This window comes from Mirounga angustirostris, unplaced genomic scaffold (assembly GCF_029215605.1).
Source record: "Mirounga angustirostris isolate CCGP_5_RB_7025 unplaced genomic scaffold, mMirAng1.0.hap1 SCAF_4, whole genome shotgun sequence".
NCBI classification, from domain to species: Eukaryota; Metazoa; Chordata; class Mammalia; order Carnivora; family Phocidae; genus Mirounga; species Mirounga angustirostris.
Window position 1 is genome coordinate 82303703 of NW_026991712.1, and position 17731 is coordinate 82321433.

Consider the following 17731-nt stretch of genomic DNA (forward strand, 5'->3'; position numbering starts at 1 on the left):
GAATCTCTGTCCTCCTGGTTCTCAGTCCCTGGACCTCCCCTTTTCAGAGATGTGGACTATGGGTGGGGCCTGGCACAGCAGGTAGTGACCAGGGGAAGCTCTTCCGATGGTGGCTTACCTCTTCGCAGGCTCGGCCATGGCCAGGTGCTTTCAGAGGCATCACTGGAGGCCACATGGTATCGATCAAACCGAAAAGCCCTGCTGTCCTGGAAAAAGAAAGGATGTTGTCCATAGTATTCATCACTTAAGTGCCTCTTTATGATCTGGTCATATGCAGTTTTGCCTAACAGACACCATCCCTAATGCCAAGGAGACACCATTCAGGATGCGTGGTGATTCAGATGGGGAAGACAGTGTCACACAGACCAACAGGCCTTTGAAACTGCACAAGAACAGGAAGGATATTGTTCATCAAATTATGATCCATCTCCCAATGAAATATTATACAGCCACTGAAATGGTTACATAGAAAATATTTAAAGACATGGAAAAATGTTTGATACCTTGCTAAGTGAAAAGCAGGCAACAAATTATAATGTCTTTATGTATATATCTATGCATGTACCCACATGTAATAAGCCAAAGGAAAAGGAGACTGAAAGATATAAAAAATGATTTTAGTGGGTATCTGAGTAGAGCTTAGAAGTGATATTCACTTTCTTCATTGGGCTTTTATGTGTTTCCTTTTTCCAAAACAGGTATGTGTTACTCACATAAGAAGAAAATTATCTATTTATCAAATTATCTAAAATAAAGAATATAGCCAGACACAAAAGGACAAATATATATTTTTTAATTAATTTATTTATTTGAGAGAGAGGGGATGAGAGACAGAACACGAGAGGGAAGAGGATCAGAGGGAGAAGCAGACACCCCGCTGAGCAGGGAGCCCGATGCGGGACTCGATCCCGGGACTCCAGGATCATGACCTGAGCCGAAGGCAGTCGCTTAACCAACTGAGCCACCCAGGCGCCCACAAAAGGACAAATATTTTGATTCCACTCATGAAGTTCCTAGGGCAGTCAAATTCACAGGGACAGAAAGTAGAATGGTGGTTGCTAGGGGCTGAGGGAATGGGAAATGGGCAGTTAATGTTTAATGGTTTGGAGTTTTAGTTTGGGAAGATGGAAACATTCTAGAGATGGATGAGAGTGATGGATGTACAATAGTGTGAATGCACTCAATGCCACTAAAAATGGTCAAGGTGGAAAATTTTGTGTTATGTACATTTTACCACAATGAGAAAATCCTGTTTTAGTTGCTATAGGTATGAGTGTGTGTGCATACATGCACACATACATGCATATCTCACAAAGGCTTCTTAGATTTTGCTCTAAGTTTCAACAATATTAATATATAATATGTTGTTTACTTTTTAAAAAGCTTGTGTCCTTAATAATTAATGTGACATATTATTTCTTTCAGTGTTTAATAGCAAGTACTGTTTTAGGTGCTTAGGATCTAGCAGTTAACAAACCTGAACAACTCAGAACCTGAAAATCATGTACTAGAACAAGACTCAAGCACTTCCCTACCTCCTTTTGGTTTCTTACACCAATTACAATAGAAAAAGCCCACGGAAGAGTGTGGCCCGTGACAAATACCCAGCTCAGTATCATTCCTGTGGATTTTCAGGTTCTGGGTCAAAATCAAGCACAAAAAATAAGCAAAGGCAGGGAATCACATGCTAAAAAAGGACTGCCTAGTGAAAATTCACTCTCTTTCTCTCATATTTTTTTATTTTTTGTTTAAAATCTTTTATTTATTTATTTGACAGAGAGAGATACACAGAGGGAGCACAAGCAGGGGAAGTGGCAGGCAGAGGGAGAAGCAGACTCCCGCTGAGCAGGGAGCGTGATGTGGGACTCATCCCAGGACCCTGGGATCATGACCTGAGCTGAAGGCAGACGCTTAACCGACTGAGCCACCCAGGCGTCCCCCTCTCGATTATTTCTGAGAAGTACACTGCTGCAGCTATTTGTGTGAGTGAGGACAGGGTTAGGTGACCCAGGGCCAACTAAGGTCAGGAAAGGCTGTCAGGGAAGGTTCAGAGGTGAGCTCATTTGACTTCTCACTGCCCTTCACCAAGACTAAGGAACTGGGTGGGCCCACTGTGCCTCTGGGTGAGGGGAAGGGAGAGGGAGAGGGAGAACAGGACACGGACTGCCTGCTTTCTCCCTGTCTGCCATGGGCCCAGGACTTCCTGTTCCCGGCTTGGCTCCTTTCTTTTCACTGAGCATGCCTCCTGACTCATGTTCCTCCGCCATCCTCCCATGTTTGATGTGAGCTCCCCAGGGGATGGGCATGGATTTGTCCCAGTTACATTTCCACTGCTGCAGAGTAGTGCCCAGTTCATACAAAGTGATCAAAAAGACTTGGTTTGGTGAATGAATAACTGACACCCACTATCACAAGTGCCTACATACTTCATTGCAGAAATCAGACCTAGCACCTTTTTTTTTTTAAAGATTTTATTTATTTATCTGACAGAGAGACACAGCAAGAGAGGGAACACAAGCAGGGGGAGTGGGAGAGGGAGAAGCAGGCTTCCCGCTGAGCAGGGAGCCCGGACGTGGGACTCGATCCCAGGACCCTGGGATCATGACCTGAGCCGAAGGCAGACGCTTAACGACTGAGCCACCCAGGCGCCCCAGACCTAGCACCTTTAATATGCTCATTTCCTATTTGTCAGTCTGAGAAATGCAATGTTCGAGCACAAACAGCTATTTTCTACACCAATAAATTTCTAAGACAAAACTAAGATGTTACTCAAGCCCCTTGTTTAAGAGGGAGTGGGTGCAGCATGGGCCTTGGAGTCAGACCTGTGTCTCGCTCTAGCTCGGCCTGTTATGTACTATGACACCTTAAAGTTGCTGAATTCCTGGCCCTTCTGTCTCCTCTTCTCTAAAACTGGGAGAGACCAGCATGTAACTGCTGTTACTGCTAGGAGTGAAATAAATAATGCATGTACAGCATCTATGAGGGTTTCTATGCTCAGAATACATGTTTCTGTTGTGTGGAGTCCCATAAACACCATGGCGACAGGGTTTCTGTGGTCAGTTAGGGTTGCGGTGTGCAGCATATCTGTGGCTTAGCAGGACACCCTGGAGTGGTAGACTCTGGAAAACCTTGTGTAAAAGACACATGTAAAATCTGGACAAATGGAAGTTTCTTCAATTTATAACCATGAAATCCTTTTTGGTGTAGTCACTATTAATATCCCAAGAAATCAGTGTTCCCTTGGAATTATCTTTGAGAAGTGCTGTACTACGAACATAGTCTTAGAAAAGTTCTATTTGAATTTAATGATGCTAATTTAGAGGATGCTGCTAATGGCTAATTTTAAAAGTTTGTACTGGTTACAAATTTATATTTCAATGTAGACTCTTATGTATAGGATCCCTACGCATTAAATAAAAAGCTTAGTCTTATAAAAAATCAGCTTCTCTCCTGTCGTGGAAAATAGATATGATTCAGAGGGCTGCTGTTGTTGTGTGAACTAGAACCTTCATCTTGGGCAAGACACACGTTCCTCGAAATGACTCCAGCCTCTGAGTGGGACAGACTTTGTGCTGAAGCTAACTTTTGGCAGAATTAGAGTGTATTGTTCTTCCCACTTCAGTTCATTCCCTTCCATTCATTTTTGCAAAAGGTTTCACTTTGTTGCATAGGAAACTCATTCTTAAAAGCCATCCCTTTAAAATATGTTTCAAACAACAAACAAGCTGCCTGACAGGGTAGAGGCTACCAAAAGTTTGTATTTTAATTTTTAAAAAACTTTACAAAATAAATATTTAATTAAAATAGAGAAAAAGGACATATAAAGTCATTATGTTTATAAATATGATTAAAAAATCTGAAAATGTCATTTTGCCAGAATAAATTTCTTAGGATATATCTTAATTTATAGATTGCATAAAGTGAATCTGCAGAAAAATTTGGGTCACATCTCAGAAAATTAGGCAGCTTCTATAGCTACATTTTTATTTATAGTAACAGATGTGCTTTTTAAATGGGAAGACATCAAGATACATGCACATATTAAAATTATATTTACCAAATTGCACACTTAAAATACATTTTGTACATTTCGTTATGTACATATGTACATATCGTTATGCATATATATTTTTTACCACAGTAAAAAATATTTACCACAAAAAATAAGTAGTATTTTGATTGGGGTCTCTGGGGACTGTTGATAGTTCATAAAAAGGGTATCCTTTCTGTGTGAGATGTGATGCAATATGAACACCCCAAATTCTTTACTGTACCATAGGAACATAGAAGGTGGTATAAACCCCATTTTTAAAAGAGATACGTCACAAATGAAAAAAATTCATACTTTTCAAGTGTACATTGCACTGATTTTTAGTGTATTCATAGAGTTGTACAACTTTCACCACTACTTTCAGAATGTTTTATCATGCCAATACTATCCCAGATACACTCCCTGCTGTGCCCATTAGCAGTCACTCTTGCTACTGATCTACTTGCTGTTTTTATGGACATTGTAAATAAATGGAATAATATAATATGTGGTCTTTTGTGTCTGGTCTCTTTCACTTAGCATAATTTTTTTAAGGTTCATCCATGTTATGGCATGTGTCAGTACTGCCCACTCCTTTTTTGGCTGAATAATATTCCATGGTATGGATATTATCCATTCATCAGTTTGTGGACATTTGGGTTGTTTCTATTTCTCAGCTGTTATGAAAACTGCCTCTATGAACATCCATGTACAAGTTTCTGTGTGGACATACATTTTCAGTTCTCTTGGGTAGATAACCTAGGAGTGATTTGCTGGGTCATATGGTAATTCTGTGCTTAACTTTTTGAGGAACTGCCAAACTGCTGTACACAGTGCTGTACCATTTTACATTCCCAACAGTGTGGGGGGTTATAAATCCAATTCTGCTTTCAAGTTAAATACATATATTTTCTAAAATTTGGAAACATGAAACTTTGTATCTGGAAGGATTTATAAAAGAATTCTTAGTGGGGTGCCTGGGTGGCTCAGATGGTTAAGCGTCTGCCTCCGGCTGGGGTCGTGATCCCAGCGTCCTGGGATCGAGCCCCGCATCAGGCTCTCTGCTCCGCGGGGGGCCTGCTTCTCCCCCTTCCTCTGCTTCTCCCCCTGCTTGTGCTCTCTATCTCTGTGTCTCAAATGAATTTAAAAAAAAAAAAAATCTTAAAAAAAAAAAAGAATTCTTAGTATTTTTTTCCTACATTCACTTTTATGCCTTTTGGACTCTGAAATTTTAACAAGAACATGTATTATTTCTTTTTTTAAAGATTTTATTTATTTATTTGACAGAGGGAGACACAGCGAGAGAGGGAACACAAGCAAGGGGAGTGGGAGAGGGAGAAGCAGGCTTCCCGCAGAGCAGGGAGCCCAATGTGGGGCTCGATCCCAGGACCCTGGGATCATGACCCGAGCCGAAGGCAGACACTTAATGGCTGAGCCACCCAGGTGCCCCAAGAACATATATTACTTTTATTATCCATCTTGAAAACCAAAAAGTTAGGGCTCTGTTAAAACACTGGTAATCACTGGAGAGAAGTGTCTTAGAGTGAAAAGAGGATCCTCTTTAGTCACACACAGTTCTGGTCTAAGTCTAGTTGTGACCCCCCACCAGTCATGGGGCTGTGGACATGTTTCCAGGGTGGTTGTGGGGACTAGAGAGAATGTATCTTTTGTGCCTGAGTGTGGCATAAATGGCAACTGCTATTGCTATTATTGGTATTTTTAGGTACTTTCAAATAAACTCCCAAAAAAGTAATATCATTTAATTCACAGTTATTTAACTATTACTGCTATTTTAAACTATTTAATCAGAAATTCATTTGATTAAAAAAAAAAACTTAGTTTGAACTAACTATAGATTCACAGAAAGTTGTAAAGATAGTAGAGAGATCCTGTGTAGCCGTCACTTTCTTATAAATAGTCTAGGTGTGTAAAGTACTAGCATATAATAAGCTAGTGATACAAGTACTCATAAATGCAAAGTATACTCTTTTCAAAGACACTTACTCCTGTGACCAATAGCATAAGCAGGATGTGGGATCAGAGATTTCCTTTAAAATGGTTTTCAACTCGGGGCACCTGGGTGGCTCAGTCAGTTAAGTGTCTGCATTCAGCTCAGGTCATGATCCCAGGGTCCTGGGATGGAGCCCCACGTCGGGCTGCCTGTTCAGCAAGGGAGTCTGCTTCTCCCTCTCCCTCTGCCCCTGCTCATGTTCTCTCTCTTGCTCTCTCTCTCAAATAAATAAAATCTTAAAAAAAAAATGGTTTTCAACTCTTCCGCTCTTTCTAACAAGAGTTACAGGGGGAGGGGACCAACTTGAGAAAACTCCAGAAAAAGTCTCATAAATTTGGCATAAGAATCTGAAATGGTGTCAACACTCAGATGCCTCTCTTGGGGTTAATAAGAGTGAAGGTGCCCCAACCTAGGACAAGAATGGTGCATGGAACTGAATAAGCTATGCATGCTCAGAAAACACCAAATGGGTATATCTACTTAGAGAACTTTTGGCTGAGAATGACAGCTCTCTGGCCCCTGACTCACAATGCTCTCAGTCATATGATGAGTTAAAGAGGACTGGGGTCAGTCCTGGGGCAGCAACAGCAGGCCCTCTGGTTGGCACTGGAAAGGAGGCTGTGAGAGTAAGGAGTGTGACTGAGGACAATATTAAAGAGGACTTTCAGAAATATATACAAATAGATGAGGAAGGAAATGTGGTTCCAGGCTCACTGCCATGTGAAACAATGCTAAGTTTATATATTTTTACACGAATTTTATAAATTCTTTGGTGCAATGAATGATTGACTTCCTCTGGTCTTATTATATCCAGTCTTATTTATCTTGACTGGTAGAAAATTAATGCCATTTGGAAAACCAACTACTCAAGTAAGGGAAACTAAGATGTTCCTGGCCCCCAGCACACTGGAAGAAGGTAAAGGTGGCAAGTTTTTCCCTCTGCATACTAGATTAACTGATGCTACCTGCTTGCTTGGCCTGTTTTCTGAGTTATTTTAGTGGCTATTTTCCTCATCTGATACTGTATTATCTAACTACTACTCTCAAGTCTTCACTGGGTAATCTAACACTGCCTGAACCACTTTCTTTTGGGTGTGGATAGAGTGGAATTTGCTCCAGGAGATTTAAACCACAATGGTGCTGTCAACTATAATAGAAAGGCAACATGTAAAGAAGCAACCTGGTCCACTGAGCTAGTTCATACTCAGATCTTTTTTTTTTTTTAATCAGGCATATATTTTGGGTATAAAATGTTCCTAAAATTTGCCATGTAGTTGGTAATTTCTCCATACCTACTATGATAGTAGTACTCAGAACTCTGCAACACAGATTATCTGAAAAATGGAATACTTCAGACCTATGTTTCTCAAAGTGGGGCTACCCTTGGAGGTCTCTGACACCTTTTTAGGTGGCCCACAAGGCCAGAACTATTTTCTAAGACCTTATTTTCCTTTCTAATGAGTGCACAGTGGAGATTTCCAGAGGCGACAGGATGCATAATACTACAACAGTTTGAACGCAAGGCAAAAATGATACTCTCTTGTATTCTAATCAGCCAGACATTAAAGAGATCAGCAAACATAAAACAATACTACTCTTCTCACTAAAGTGGTTTTGTTTTAGAAAATATTTTTCATAAAAATGCTATTTATGTTATTATTTAATGGGTTTATTATTTGGATTTTTAGGTGAACTAATAAATATTTTTTTTCAGTTTTAATTTCAAATATGCTAAGTATTTTTATAGACTCTTTTTAAATTTTTTTAAAGATTATTTATTTATTTATTTGAGAAAGAGAGAGAGAGCACAAGCAGGGGGAGCGGCAGGCAGAGGGAGAAGTAGGCTCCCCGTGGAGCAGGGAGCCTGATGTGGGGCTCCATCCCAGAACCCTGAGATCATGACCTGAGCCGAAGGCAGATGCTTAACCGACTGAGCCACCCAGGCGCCCTTCAAATATGGTAAGTATTAATTAATATAAGCCACATTTAAAAAAATCTCCTTGGGTTCTCATTAATTTTGAAGAGTATAAAGGGCTTCTGCGACCAAGAAGTTGGAACTGTTCTTTAAGCCTTAATGTTGCTTAAGACTGACTCCACCATTTTCCCTTCACATCTGTCTGTCTCCCTCTATGCACTAGATGATGGCCACCTGCCATTAGAAGACATAGGCTGCACATCTTCCTCCACACAGCACTGGCTCTACGTGCCTGAACTCCTACCCATCAGAAGACAACAAGCTAAAGGAGAAAGAAAAAGAAGGTAACAGGCTTCAGGTATTTCTCTTAAGTTGTAATGTTTAGATATAATCACAGTGCAGTCTAAGAAATAATATCTTTCTTATTCCTGAATCATCACTAATAGTGTTCAACTTAGACAGGAATATTATTTTTAGTTGTAAAGACAACTTTCTACTCTTTGTAAAATTAGGTCAATGCATCTGGTTACTTATAAATAATATAATAATTCTCATCACTTTATACTTTCTTGTGGCCCAACACTCAACAAGAATATAGTAGTTCTAGAAGCAGGCCAATTGGCAGTGTTGAGAAAGACCTATGGGGATTCTGAGGAAGATGTCTTCCTGAGGACGGGAGCAGTTGGGGGGTGCACACTTGCTCCAGGAGAGGAGGCCCACTTCTGGGAATTGCCTGCACTCCCACTATGAATGCCCTGTCAGTACCAAAGAGAACAGCAAAGGTGAAGCAGTCTGAAGGAGACTATTCCTGCAAGAACCATTGTTAACATTTTTTAAAAAATATTTATTTATTTATTTGACAGAGAGAGCGAGCTAGGGAGAGCAGGAACACAAGCAGGGGGTGCAGGCTCCCTGCTAAGCAGGGAGCCTGATGCAGGGCTCCAACCCAGGACCCTGGGATCATGACCTGAGCCGAAGGCAGATGCTTAATGACTGAGCCACCCAGGTGCCCCCATTGTTAACATTTGTGTAAGAATACAGGTATGAGAATAAGCAGAGGAGTCTCACTTGTAGATGATCAAAACCACTCTAGGAATCCTAGAAGGCAACAAATCCTCTTTTCTAGTAAGGTATTCCCTCTTGAAAACCCAGATATAAGCATAATAACAGCTACTAATAATTACTTGGTAATTTTATCATGGGCCAAGGACTGCTTTTAGCATTTTACATATATTAAGTTTCATCACAACCCTGTTTGTACAGATAAAAATCACAGCAAATTAATTGATTTGCTTAAGGTTACCCTTTCTAGTAACACATGGTAGTTTAGACTTAGGTAAAAAGAAAGTATTTCTTCAAAGGCCTTACAGCCAACATGTGCCCTCCACTGCCCATGGCCAGGTGCCTGTGGTCTTGCAGGGCTGGCTCCCTTTCTTGCAGTGTTGCTACCTCCTACAGAGGGTCCATGCCACCCCCACACCACACCATGGGAGAGCACAGAGGTTTCCGGAGCCACCACCAGTAAGCAGCAAGAGGCTGAAGCCAACTCCATATCAAACCGCCCCATCAGGATCTGGTGACATTTTAAAACTTTCTCATGACTGGGTATCATCTGGGTCAAAGTTATCTCTTATTCGCTACAGCACAGGCATCACAGCACCCAAGAAGATCCCGGCAGTCAGAATGGTAATAGGAGAGCCCTAGGAGAGCTGTGCTGGAGAGAAGCTGGCATTCCCTCATAGGCAGAGCCCCTTGGTCTGTCCTGCCTGGGAAGGTGTGCTGGAGAGGCTGGGAGAAGGGATATGTGCACACACACTTGGGGACACTGGTCTCATCCCCAAGGCATTTCTCGACCAGGCAAGGGGAGGTTACACTTGAATGGACGTCTGGAGAGAAAAAAAGTGAAACTAAAGAATCAATGAAGTCACAGAAAGAAATTTTTCAAAGTAGCTAAATGAGGGGCACCTGGGCAGCTCAGTCAGTTAAGCGTCTACCTTCGGCTCAGGTCATGATCCCAGGGTCCTAGGATGGAGCCCTGCATCAGGCTCCCTGCTGAGCCTGCTGAGCCTCCCAGCTTCTCCCTCTCCCACTCCTCCTGCTGGTGCTCTCTCCCTCTCTCTTCCATTTGAGAATTTTTCATAAGCCTTGACTTTCCTTTTAAGAAACCTATGGTTTCTAAATTTCTTTTGTCTAATCACATTTGTTTAATTAATCTAGTATCAGACTCTGCTAGTCATAAATACAGTTTTAACATAATTTAAGAAGAAAAAAGACTGTCTTCCAGAAGGTAGCTTATATCCCTTTATATCCTTTTATGTCATCTTCATTACACTCAAAAGAGAACTTTGAATTAAATAAGGTTTTGTCATGATACTGAAATGTATTTCCTTCAAAAAGGGTTTGGTCTACTAGAGAAGACATTACTAGATGGCCCAGGAGATCCTTAACAAATTGACAGGAGCCATGGAAACCTTGAGATCCTAATAAGATTAGATAACCAGTGATTTAAAATGTATCATTATGCTGGTGAGATGGTAACCTGGGGCAGTCACTTTGGAAAATAGTTTGGCAGTGACCCAGCAATCCTGATCTTGGGAATCTACCCTAGAGAACTGAGCACTTATGTCCAAGCAAAAATTGTATATGAGTGTTCACAGCAGTTATTATTACTCATGATAGTCAGCAAGTGGCAACACCCAAATGTCCATCAACTGATGAATACATAAATAAATCTGGTATATCCATATAATGGAGTATCAGGCAGCCATAAAAAGGAATGAAGTACTGCTACATGACACAACATGGATGAACCACGAAAACATTATGCTAAGTGCAAAAAACCAGGCATAAAAGACCACAGAATATATGGTTCCATTTATATGAGGTGTTCACTATATGCAAATCCAGAGACAGAAAGCAGATTAGTGTTTGTCTGGGGCTGGAAAGAATAGGAAGCAACTGCTAATGGGTATGGGGTTTCTTTTTGGGGTGATAAAAATGTTCTGAAAGGAGACAGTAATGATGGTCACACACTTTGTGAATATAAAAACTACTAAATTGTATACTTTTAGAAGGGTAAGTTTTATGGTGTGAAAACAGAATCTCAATAAAGCTGATATCTGAAAAGTATAACTAACTAAAGACAAGGATCTCCAGCAAGGAGAACTCCAACCCCGATCTGAAATAAGTCCAGTGTTACACCCTCTTCAGTTCTGCTTAATGATTTTGCTACAAACATCATCTTTCTTCCCTTTCCTAGAAGCTCTCACCCAAACGACTATCAAAGCTTCCAGAAAACCAAAGGTTGGGGACTTCTGGAATCAAACAGTGATGCTGTCATCTTTACTAGAAAGCTTACACACGGGACCCAATAAGCAGAACGAGGGCTGGGGGAAAAGAGGAGAGAGAGGCTGAGCAAAGCTAGACAATCCTTAACACCCTTCTTTTACAATGCCTGCTCTTCCCTTTCCTAAGTCAAGATAGGCAGGATGTGCGGCACTAGCTCTGTGTTCCCCTTGTTGGCGCCCCCACACCCCAGGTGAGCCAGGCATGCTGCTGACCCATGGGAGTGAGTCCATGACCCTGCACAGGCCTGCCATGAACTCTGAGATAGAGGCTGTATGTGTGCTGATGCCCAGTGCTTATGGAAGCTAAGGAGAACATGAATACTAAGAAAAATACATCATTTTCACCTGAGTTTACCTAAACATCTATACAAAGACATGGACAGCTTTTGAAATAGGCTGTTCTGACTGATGGCTGAATTTCAAGGAATGACTTCAGATTTAAACCTTTTTTGGTGATGAGAAAGATACTGAAAACAACAGAATGCATACTGTAAAACAGCTTTTCAGTAATACTGCTGGGATGGTTGTATTCACTGCGAATGCACCGCTGGCTGGGCCCGACCTCAGCACCTGTATGCACATACTCACACAGCCCTCTAGCCATTCCCCTGCAGGGACGTACCATCCCCAAGGTTGAGTAGCCAGCAAGGACATCAAATCAGGCATTGTGACCACAGAGACATTTCTCTACGAAGAATATCCCACAAATACTTTATAGAGGCAGGGAGTAACATTTTCCAAGGCTAGTCCACAGAATTTCAGGAAGGTACTTTTCAAACTGTAGATAGCTGGAGAAACTGAAAAAAGTAAATTAAATATACATCTGAAATTAAGCCTTTTGCACTGTTCCTTTTAATCACTGATTAAACTGCTATAATTACGTAAGATAAATTTGTAACTCTGAATGCTTCACATTTAACAAGATATCTACTACTTATATTTATTTATTTATATTTTTATTTTTTTTAAAGATTTTATTTATTTATTTGAGAGAGAGAGAATGAGAGAGAGCACATGAGAGGGGGGAGGGTCAGAGGGAGAAGCAGACTCCCTCCCGAGCAGGGAGCCCGACGCGGGACTCGATCCAGGGACTCCAGGATCATGACCTGAGCTGAAGGCAGTCGCTTAACCAACTGAGCCACCCAGGCGCCCACTACTACTTATATTTAAAAGTGTTCTTGATCTCAACTCTTTCTTCAAGATTTGAGATATAAAAATATTAACTAGCACAATTTTGTATAGAACACGTTCTTTGCAAGTTTCTGTTCTTAGCAGGAAATCTCTCTCTCTCACACACACACACACACACACACACACACACACACGAAAACGTTCTTTGCAGGTTTCTGTTCTACCTTAGCCCGAAATCTCTCTCTCTCACACACACACACACACTCCACTACTTAGTAAATAAGGAATTCCTGCAACATGTTGCTATCTGGAAGTCTGCAAAGTTCTAGGTCTTTCCCATGTCCCAGGTGGTATTTATTATTTCACATGTTCTATTCACTCACCAGTGTGGAGGCAGGAACACCCACATTTCCACAGAAAATCTGTCAGCCCATATTTTTTGATACATGTTTTTTACCAAACATTATTACAAGTATGCTGATACTTGGGGAAAAAAAAAAAAGAAACCTGCCTCCTTACAATCTACTATCATGACTTCACATATCAAGTAGCCTCCCTTCTTATACTCCTAAGACTGAAATAATTTACAATGGGGTATCAAATAATGAAGAAGAAAACAGTAAAACACTCTTTACCAAGTGAGTGGGCTCCAACCTAATTAATAAATCAATCTGTACTATTGCATGGACAGCTTCAGGGAAAAAACTATGGTGCTGGAAACACAGAGGTACAGGACCTTTCCCCCCAACTACTGGGGCAGGAAGCAATGTTAGCTGCCACCCTCCCCACCCCCATCCCACGTTTTCTGAAACTGGCATTTCTAAGCATATGTCATAGGAGAGGCAGGCAGCCTGCAGTGGGAAGGCTCTCATGCCTTACCTCCACCCCCACCCTACCCAATCACAGACAGTAACTAAGGGAAGGGATGGTGGTTTATTTTGTAATCAAGCATTTGGCATGGGCCACCGCACCCTGTATCCCTAAGCCCAACCCAAGTACAATCAAACTAGACTATGCTTCAGGATACCATAACAAAAGCAGAATTTGGGGCGCCTGGGTGGCTCAGTCGTTACGCGTCTGCCTTCGGCTCAGGTCATGATCCCAGGGTCCTGGGATCGAGTCCCACATCGGGCTCCCTGCTCTGCGGGAAGCCTGCTTCTCCCTCTCCCACTCCCCCTGCTTGTGTTCCTGCTCTCGCTATGTCTCTCTCTGTCAAAAAAATAAATAAAATCTTAAAAAAAAAAAAAAAAGCAGAATTTGCTTTGGAGCCATTTAAAAGTGTGTTTAAGGTAAAATATTTACTCTTGATGAGCTTTAAGTCCCTCATCTATGAAATTGATAAAATAATACTTGCTTTAAGGGGTTATTTTGAGGATTATATACACGAATGCATACCCAGCATGGCATCTGGCATATGATAAATAGTAGCCCTTGTTATTATAAACACCCTTTTGACTTCTTTTACATTTTACTGTTTCCCTTGATGCCTCAGTTAATCTCATTACCTGTAAGCAGATTTTTTGGACCTGGGGGAAGGAGACCCAGCCTCCCACTGTGCTGGGTGTGGTCCCAGGAGAGCTAAGGGTCATTTCAAAGAGGCTTATGATACTTCATGAGGCCCTGCCTGTAGGGTCACAAAAACAAGTCTAGTTACATACTCTTGGCCCAAGCAGTTCCACTTTGGGAATGCTATCCCCAAATCAAAGTACCATTCATGACCTCAGGGTATGAAAAAATTTCTTAAACAAGTGAAATGAAAGCACTAACCATAAAGGAAAAGATTGACAACTTAAGTATTTCAGCTAATAAAAAAAAGAACAAAAAGACATGCCACCTATATAACACATAAACCATGTAGAACCACTGAAGAACTCATTTTCAGAATATATAAAGCTCAATACTGCAAAAGAAAAACAAGCAACGACTTGAATAGACCCAAGAGGGAATACAAATGGCCAATAAACATAGCAAAAGTTTCTCAGCCTCAGTAAGTAATCAAGGAACTGCAATTTAAACCAAAATGAGATTCTACTATAGATCCATCAAGGTGAAAAAGAACATGAAGGGGGTGCAAATCAGAGGCGGAGACGAACCATAAGAGACTGTGTATGGACTCTGAGAAACAAACAGGGTTTTAGAGGGGAGGGGGGTGGGGGGATGGGTTAGCCCTGTGATGGGTATTAAGGAGGGCAGGAACTGCATGGAGCACTGGGTGTTATACGAAAACGGTGAATCGTGGATCACTGCATCAGGGACTGATGATGTGTTGTATGGTGACTAACATAGCATGGTAAAGTGAAATTAAATTAAAAAAATAAAATAAAGACAGGATCAGTAAAAGGGATAGTTTGACAATAAACATCTTGTAAATAATTTTGTTTCTCTTTTTTACCTTAGCTGCAGAAACCTCAGAACCAGGATCTCAAGTTCAATTATTTCAATTATAATATCCCATGAAGTATGCATGTTTGTGGTATTGCCATGCCCTTGGCACTGAGGATGGAGGGGTGGTTAATTTTCTTTTTTTTTTTAATTTAACTTTATTTTATTGTGTTGTGTTGGTCACCATACAGTACATCATTAGTTTTTGATGTGGTGTTCCATGATTCATTGTTTTCAAGGGGTGGTTAATTTTCAATTTCTATTTTATATTTTTGCTATTATTTGTTCTCCAAGTGAGTGGCACCGTAACAAAATTATCTGAGATAAAAATAAATAATAATATAGACTGAAAAAAATTTTTAAAAAAAGAAAAGAAAAATACTAATTCAAAAAGAAAAAAAAAGAACAAAGTCTGGAAAAAATAAGGAAAAGATATCTAAAGATACCAAATAATGGAAAGAAAGTAGAGCAGCAATAACAGTTTACAGTGCTAACAGGCAAGGAGACTGGAACTCCTGCCTTTGGAAAAAATCTAGAATGAAAATGAACAAACCAGAGTCACCTACAACAAATGGATACATCTTACGAAGTTTATTGGCATAACAAAGTATCAACAACACACGGGGGGCTCAATGGGAGGGCCCCCACCCTGAAGTTTCTCGGCTGCTGTGTATGGCTAGGGCCTGTGGTATCTCTTTGGTGAGTGAAAGAAGCAAAACTTAGGAATACACACGTATGGTACCATCTCTATAAAGGTCAAAAATAGGCAAAGCTAACCATATTTTTAAGAATGTACACAAAATGGGGCCCTGGGTGGCTCAGTCGATTGTCTGCCTTCCGCTCAGGTCATGATCTCAGGGTCCTGGGATCGAGTCCCCATCGGGCTCCCTGCTCTGTGGAGAGCCTGTTTCTCCCTCTCCCCCTGCTCTTCTCTCTCTCTCTGTCAAATAAATAAATAAAATCTTAAAAAAAAAAAAAAAAAAGAATGTACACAAAATGCTAAAACTATAAAGAAAAACACAGAAGAAATCTGAGGACTCCGATGATCTTCAGCAGAGGGACAGAAGAGGTCACCAGGAAGGACACTTACACTGGGGGTGGCTTCTGGACACGGATCATGTTTTGTTTCTTGAACTCAGTAGTGGCTTCATGGGTGTGCTTTATAATCATTCTACACTCTACAATTATGCATTTGTTCATAGTTTGCTATGTTTCACAGTAAAATAGGTTAATTTAAAAGATCAACAAATAAAGGAAACATGTATATATACACACACAAGGATATTTGTTGCAGCATAGCTTTGAAGCGGCAAAAACTGGAAACAACCTGAACGTCTGTCAGGAAAGGGACATCCTCATGAGATTATTCAATGAAAAAAAGCAAACCCTATCTCTTTGTTTAAAGATGTGTTAACATTCATGAAGAGAGGTATGAAGATCACACTCACTGGAATGAATACCAAGTGGAAAGAAAGATCATTACATTTCCTTTACTCGTTATTTTAATTATTTGAACAGCAATAACCAACAGTGGCTATATTATTATCTCATTTGCAGATAATATTGAAAGTCCAGGGGTGCCTGGGTGGCTCAGTCGTTGAGCGTCTGCCTTCGGCTCAGGTCATGATCTCAGGGTCCTGGGATCGAGCCCCACATCAGGCTCCCTGCTGGGCGGGAAGATTGCTTCTCCCTCTCCCATTCCCCCTGCTTGTGTTCCCTCTCTCGCTGTGTCTCTCTCTGTCAAATAAATAAATGAAATCTTAAAAAAAAAAAAAAAAAAAAGTCGTAATGTGAGGCTTTTTACAGATGTGTGGTCCAGGTTCAATGGCCTTCATGACAATCCATTCCATTGTTGGCTATTCTAGGAAGGAAGCAAACTGTCTTTTTTTTTTTTTAAATGGTAATGAAGGGCGCCTGGGTGGCTCAGATGGTTAAGCGTCTGCCTTTGGCTCAGGTCATGATCCCAGAGTCCTGGGATCGAGTCCCACATCGGACTCCCTACTCCTTGGGAGCCTGCTTCTTCCTCCTCTGCCTCTCTCTCTCTCTCTGTGTTTCTCATGAATAAATAAATAAAATCTTAAAAAAAAAAAAAGGTAATGAAAATTACCTTTCTTGGAATTTGTATTTTCATTAATAAGTGTCTAAGTAACTGAAAAAGAAAATCTCTAACTAAACCTGAAGCATTCGGTGTAATTATTTACTATGGATCTGATACTATTCCTGGTTACTCAAGATAATTCTAGTATAGATAGCTTATTGCTGTTGTTTAACAAAAACAATGGAAAACACCAAGAATCTAAATTAATACCAACACCACTGACAAAAAGTAATCAGATTTCTTATTTAAGGGCCAGGGACTATAACCATAAAGTGAATGGGAAATTTACAGAAATGAATTCCCCTAAAACTGGAAGTAATTAAATGTCAACTGCAATACCGAAGATGCTGGCTTTGGAATTTGATGGACCTGGCTTAAGGCCCAGCTCATATACTTGGAGCCAAATTATTTAATTTCAATGAGCTTCAGGATCTTCATTCAAAATAGAATAACATCACCTAATTTGCCAGCTAGTTGGAGGGTTAAATGAAAGAGGGACCTTACTGACACTGAAACTTTTTCTTTCTGTGCCCCATATTAACAGACAGATATTTCATTGGCAAATTCATAAAGATTTAAGAGTATTCTATCTAAAATTAAAAGTATAAGATTCTCCAAATCTGAAAAGCCAGCTAATGATGGAATATTTAAATTAAGTATTTGATTTCATATTTGAGATTAACAAAAGAACACACTCCCATTCAGCTTCTGAATTATGCTGTTACCTGTGCCCTCATGATAATAACTATTGCCACAGGCTACTAACCTGAGAGAGGGAGGAAAAAACTATATTCATATGTAAAATGTTTATAGGAGC

At 40.5% G+C, this 17731-nt stretch overlaps 1 protein-coding gene across 8 annotated transcripts in view; it reads right to left on the bottom strand.

The window, feature by feature from the left end:
* The window catches only part of SPIDR (scaffold protein involved in DNA repair), a 571046-nt gene that overhangs the window by 49324 nt on the left and 503991 nt on the right, over positions 1-17731 (bottom strand). For all 8 annotated transcript variants that reach the window (XM_064588368.1, XM_064588367.1, XM_064588365.1 and 5 more), the window contains one exon: positions 119-206. In XM_064588368.1, coding sequence (XP_064444438.1) covers positions 119-206 — 88 coding nt within the window. The remainder of the gene's footprint in view (positions 1-118; positions 207-17731) is intronic.